Raw genomic sequence first — 6,243 nt, 5'->3', positions numbered from 1 at the left:
CATAGCATACACCGGTTATACTTTAAAATTTCAACTTTTAACTATAAGGAAGATTGATGTTGGGTAACACACCTCCATCTACTCCTTTTGGGACATTGTTAAAACCAACAAAGGTCATCATTTATCTTTTAGACACATCCATACTTGAAAGTGATACCGACATACCGTCATTGTTGTTAATAGTTTGCTTCTAATCCACAACACTTGCTTCCTTATTATATTCACTTATTGACCTTTTCTTTTTCGAATATGAGGTTTAGTATGGTGCTAAACTTGGCCAAAGTAACAAACAAGTGGAATGGTTGAATATATATTTCATTCCAAGTCCTAACAAAACACCTCATCACGAATTTGACGAAATCGTACAAATTAAACCAAAACTCTTTCCTTGTTTGTCCTTCTTAGAAACCATATAGATGCATGTAACTTTGCGTTGATGAGAAATACATGTCATATATGACCTGCTGAAATATCTTTTGGAAAGTTCATGAAAAAAAAAAGAGGTAGTCAAGTCGATCCTGATACATGATGACCCTTATCTCTTCTCAAATCCACCACATTGATCATCAATCTTAGCCAATATGTTTACTCTTGTTAAAATACTATAAAACTTTTTTTTTGATTTGTTGATATACTATTATTTTTTTTTTTAAGGGCATCCATAATGCATTGAACTCCATAGAGTTCAATGAGTTGTCACATCATCTTTCTACAATCCATACAACTTTATTATTATTATTTTTTTCTTTACAACACATTAAACTTTATAAAGCTCAATAGAATGTTAACAAATTGTAATTTATAGTAAATATTTTAGAATTAATAACTTTTATTTTTTCTATTGAAAAGTTCAATGGTCATTGAACTCCAATTTCATTCAATATAAGTATGACATCTTACAATGGTAAAGTTTCATCAATTGAATGACACATGAACTTGTGACTTCATTCAACTCTCCCATTAAACTCACCATTAAGCGTGAACGAGCCTCAAGCAATGCTCTAAGCGTTAACAAGCCTCGGGCAATGTTGAAGCAATGGGTGGTTGATTTTCAAGATCCCTAATTTTGGGGGATTTATATTTAACATGTTGCTTAAACATGGATAGATATGGATTTCCAACCAATTTATAAAAGAAAAATAACGTTTTAATTTCTTATTGAATATTTTTCAAACGATAAACCCTACAACTATTTTGATCTCAAATAATTAACATCACTATCTCAGTAGACCCCGCAAAAGATCACTCCAAATTGCAATTCCTTTCACTCTCTTCCTCATTCGTCAATTCTCATTTCAGCTCACCAGTTCTTGTTTTCCCTTTTTCTCTCTGCAAGAGCCTTTTTCCTATTCCCCCTTAATATCAAATCAGATATTATAATTACCCATCTCCCATTTCCACGATTTCCCGATCTCCTTTACCTATATCCAGCATCCACCACCCATTCTGATTCAAACCTTTAACCACAATTCAATCGCTGCTTTTAGGGATTTTCAACCTCTTGGCTTCCTTCTATAATCTTATATGGCAGTGAGGGGCGTCGATTTTAAGTGGTTAGTTTTCATTGTTTACACGGTTTGTAATCGCTTTCGTTTGATATGAAAATTAATTTCATTTTTACGAGTTTTGTAACCGCCGATTCTGTATCTTCTGCAGGTATGATGGGTTTTTCCTGTCAATGCTTGCCACTAGTATGTATCCTTTTCGGGAAGATACTTTCACTTTCACTTTAACATATATATAGTATATGATTTCTTTCTTTTGTATGCATTTTAATTTTACCAAAAATTTGCTAATTCTTGACGATTGCTACTAATAGAATTATAGTTGCAATCAACTGGAAGCGTTACCATCTCTGCACAAACCCACTACACATATGGATCGTGGTAGGTAATCAGTAAATAACTCTGGATCTTGCCCTTTTCGAAAGCGATCACCTTTTCACAATAAATAATCAGAAATTGTTCAATCACTGAAAACCGATAGACAGAATCATCTCAATTGCTCATCGAAACTCCGCTTACTCGAATTATAACGTCTGATTACCCGATTTTTTTACTTGTTTTGCTGTTTTTGCTTGTTTATTAGGTTGATTATACCACAGTCTTCATATTTCGTCTGTTGATGTTTGTGGACAATGGGCTTGCTGCTGGAATGGGATTGTAAGTCATTCATATATACTCCTTTCTGGATTATTGTTTATGAAAATTACATACAAATCTCATTCTCAAAATCGCTAATCCAAAACAACGTAGGGATTTTGGTCGTCAGCAGAGACATGCTCGATTTTGTGGAAGAGTGGTGGTGTTATCAATTCTCTCTGTGTTTCTCTACCCCTTTCTCTGGGCATGGACTGTAATTGGTTCTCTATGGTTCAGTAGTTCAAAAGACTGTGTACGCCTCGTATTTTACTTCAATTTTTAGCACATAATCGCAAGAGGTAACTTGTTTTGTATAATTTGATTTCAGCTCCCTGAAGAAGGTCAGAAATGGGGTTTTTTGATATGGTTGCTTTTCAGCTACAGTGGGCTCGTTTGCATTGCTGCATTGTGTATGAAAAAGGTAACAAACCGAAAGTCAACTGTTCATTTAATATTTCATTATATCGAGATTAAAACGTTTTTTGTGCAGTGGTTAACAAGAAGGAAAGCTCATTCACTACGCGCTCAACAAGGAATTCCAATTTCAGAATACGGGGTACCCTTTATAATTTACACTTTACACCCCTTGAAAAACATCATTTTTACTTGTTTTTTTTAGCTATATTCATCTACACAAATTTTATTAAAACTAAAATCCTTGATCAAGGTGTTTGTTGATATGGTTCGTGTACCGGATTGGGCATTTGAAACTGCTGCAGGCCAAGAGATGAGAGGCATGGCTCAAGATGCTACTTCATATCATCCTGGGCTTTACTTAACTGAACCCCAGGTACATATGACATAACAGGCTGTACTGCTTTTACTTTTGGACTCTGACTCAGACTGTGACTGAGACTGATGTTATCTTATTTAGAGAGAAGCGGTAGAGGCACTAATCCAAGAACTTCCAAAGTTCATGTTGAAAGCAGTTCCAACCGATTGTAGCGAATGTCCGATTTGTTTGGAAGAGTTTCATGTCGGGAATGAGGTATTAACTTTTTTTTTTTTTTTCTAATTTTTTTTCGGGTGAAAATGTAAATAATGATTTTTATTTTTGAAAATGAAAATTTCAGGTGCGGGGTCTACCTTGCGCACATAACTTTCATGTAGCATGCATTGATGAATGGCTACGATTGAATGTGAAATGCCCGCGATGCCGATGTTCGGTCTTTCCTAATCTTGACCTTACGGCTCTTTCCACCATTCCGGTTGACCATGACCGGTTGACCGTTTCAACGACTCATTACATGAGGAGTCAACCAGGTAGTCAGAGTTATCTGTTGAGAATGCAAGGTTTCCTTCGACCTGTTCGCACTGGAAACGCCGATTCCGATTCCGCCTCTAGTTCCGATTCCGATTGTGCTTTGGAAAGGGCGGAAAACGGTGGTCAACAGCCTGAACAATGATTGTTTTGACCTCCCGCCTCGTGAGTGAATGAGGTGTAAGTTTTGATCCTTGTTTACAGATTTATGTATAATGTATTTGATCATTTGATTGATTAAGTAAATTATGATAATGGGGTTGTTTCATGTTTGTAAGTTTTGAGTACACCATAGGAGTCCACATGTTTATATATATTATTAGATGGCTTTTGCTAATAGAATTCGTACATCTTCACGCCATTTGTTTGCATTGATATGAATTATTATAGTATGACACTTTTTGATATCCCTATCGGAAAAAAGAGGGAGGGAAAGAAAAGAAAAATCAGAAAAATACAAACCGAAAGAAAATAAAAAAGCATAAAGATGCTATATGCTGTAAATAGAATAAGGAAAAAACAAATTGCCTTTCGGTAGTCCTTTTGAGTTAGTAGAAAGTTTACATAAGTATTTTTATTTCCTGTTTTTCTGTTTTTGATTTTGTTCGTTTTGTCTAAAAAAATCTTAGGGACTTATCCCGAATATCTCCTACCTACCAAAAGTTCCCAATTAAAAATTCAAAAGTAATTTTTTTTGGTGTGTATATACTATATACTATACGAGTGAGTACATCTTCGTGCTGAGTATGGGTCGTTTTTGGGTTTGGGTAAAATCGAACCTAAACAGTAAAGCTTGGGGTGCGTTTGGTTGTAGAAAATTTTTCCAAGAAAAACAGAAATTTTTAAAACGTGTTTGGTTCCTTCAGTTTTCCAAAATTTTACAAGAAAATTAAAATTTTCAGTTTTCCAAATTATACGTAAATTAGAAAAGTGATTTTTACAGTTTTCCAAATTTCTAAGATGAAAAATGAACACTCTCCCGGTTTCAACCAAACGCGTTTTCTAAAATTGTCATTAAAAATTGAAAATGAAACTTCAACTCTATTTTCTGAAAACATTTTCTTAGAAAATGAAAACAACTTTTCTATAACCAAACGTACTCTTAGTTTTTTGGTTTTTCTAAACCATTGGGCTCGGTTTTTTGGTTTCAAGGTTTTGGGCTTTTGATATTAACGTGTAGGTTTTGGGTTTTTCGGTTTCAAAACAGTTAGCAATACACTAATATTAATATTACATACAAGTAAATTAGGGACTAATCTTTACCTTTACAACTAAAATTGGTAAAATACAACTTCGATTCATGAACCCATAATTTTTGTATTGTAATTTGCACTTGTTGCACCTCCTACCGACAAAGAGCACATCACTTTCATAAATTATGGGCTCAAATTGAATTCATCTTATAAATCATAGATGTGTTTGCGTGTGTAATGATGTTTGGCTAATAATTGAAAAAAAAATGATGTCCCACTCGGTGTTTTGTTTTTGTATTACAAAATTACATTTTTTTTACTCTGTTTTGTTTTGTTTTTTTGTTTTTTTGTTTTTTGTTTTTGGTTTTGTTTTTTGAAAATCTACCCGGTTATATTGTCAAACCAGCTACAATGCCATAGTAGTATGTCCTATTTTATTTATAACTTACAAATTTTTTAAGTTTAGACTAAAAGCTAAAAGTGGCAACATACTTTGCTATCTAACAAACATACATATAGATGAAACGTGGGGATGCATGTGTGTGCATCTGATGTGTGCATGTCTATGCGGGTATTTATGTGTAGTTTCACAAATCCAACCATTGACAATGGCGCACTTTCAAAGTTTTTCTTATTAGAACATTGTAGTTTGAAAAACCTGTCAAATTATAGCAATGACAATTGCTATTTTGATTAGGGATAGACTTGGACTTTTTCTTTCAGGTCATATTAGACATGGGCATTTTTTTTTCACAACATATTAGACATTGATATTTTTATATATTGCAAGGAAGAAAGGGACAAGATGATCATTTGGATTTAACAAGGGGTTCGTTTGTAAAATATGGCTTATTTTGAAAGGGGGTCTTATTCATTTTATTTGTTGTATTTTGCCAATTTTTAGTTAAAAGGACAACTAGTATTATTTTCTTTCCAGGGTATTCTTATATTACTTTTGTTATGTTTGGATTGTACAAAAAAAATCAATGTAGAAAGCCCGTTGTGTCTATGTTTGTGCAAATTGTGTCAAAGATACTAAAATTACAGAGAATAGTGACTAATATGGTGAATAGCGGGATAGACATGATTGTGGTTTGACGTGTCAATCATGAGGTGTATATAAGCATTTTCAAATTAGATGAACAGAAAATAAAATATATCTTTTCCTTGAATTAGAATTTATTGGGATTTTTTTTATTTGGAAACTGTTAGATGCTAAATAGAAAAATGTCATTTTAATAATGATAAAATAAAGAGATTTGAATTTTGAACTAATATAACATACTATTAATTATATATTGTAACAATTAAAAAAACCAATTAACTTATACTTAAAAACAGCAAATCGAATGAATTTAAATGTTGGATAGAATTGCAAGAACTAATATAGCAAAATGATTAACCTCATTTTTTTTGTTACACTTGGTTTAAGGCAAAAAGTGATCTAAATTTAAGAGAAATTAAGTAATCTAACCGCATTTTAACAAAAAAAAAACTTATTTTTAGCAAAAATAATCATTTGATCCGGCATGGACATTTCGGACTAAGAAAAAACATTTTTTTAGAAAAAAAAAGGACATTTCGGACAGAACTCCTAACCAACATTCCGGATTCTGAACTGAATTTTCGGATTTTGAAAAAAACTTCA

General features: G+C 32.9%; 1 protein-coding gene across 3 annotated transcripts; it reads left to right on the top strand.

The window, feature by feature from the left end:
- Nucleotides 1–1,269: 1,269 nt before the first annotated feature.
- On the top strand, nucleotides 1,270–3,679 carry LOC145052336 (E3 ubiquitin-protein ligase SIS3-like). Of its 3 annotated transcripts, none has more exons than XM_079000143.1 (10): nucleotides 1,270–1,553; nucleotides 1,657–1,695; nucleotides 1,820–1,886; nucleotides 2,089–2,162; nucleotides 2,256–2,394; nucleotides 2,470–2,562; nucleotides 2,632–2,697; nucleotides 2,809–2,931; nucleotides 3,016–3,129; nucleotides 3,215–3,679. In XM_079000143.1, the coding sequence occupies exons 1-10, from the start codon at nucleotides 1,525–1,527 to the stop codon at nucleotides 3,545–3,547; spliced, it is 1,077 nt and encodes a 358-aa protein (XP_078856269.1). In that variant the 5' UTR covers nucleotides 1,270–1,524; the 3' UTR covers nucleotides 3,548–3,679. The 3 variants fall into 3 exon arrangements, with proteins under 3 accessions (XP_078856269.1, XP_078856270.1, XP_078856271.1); XM_079000144.1 differs by having other exon boundaries at nucleotides 1,271–1,575; XM_079000145.1 differs by lacking the exon at nucleotides 1,270–1,553 and having other exon boundaries at nucleotides 1,820–1,890.
- The last annotated feature ends 2,564 nt before the right edge of the window (nucleotides 3,680–6,243 follow it).

Source organism: Lactuca serriola, chromosome 5 (assembly GCF_051521515.1).
Source record: "Lactuca serriola cultivar US96UC23 chromosome 5, Lser_US96UC23_V15, whole genome shotgun sequence".
Taxonomy (NCBI): domain Eukaryota; kingdom Viridiplantae; phylum Streptophyta; class Magnoliopsida; order Asterales; family Asteraceae; genus Lactuca; species Lactuca serriola.
This window is presented reverse-complemented; position numbering and strand designations above follow the sequence as displayed.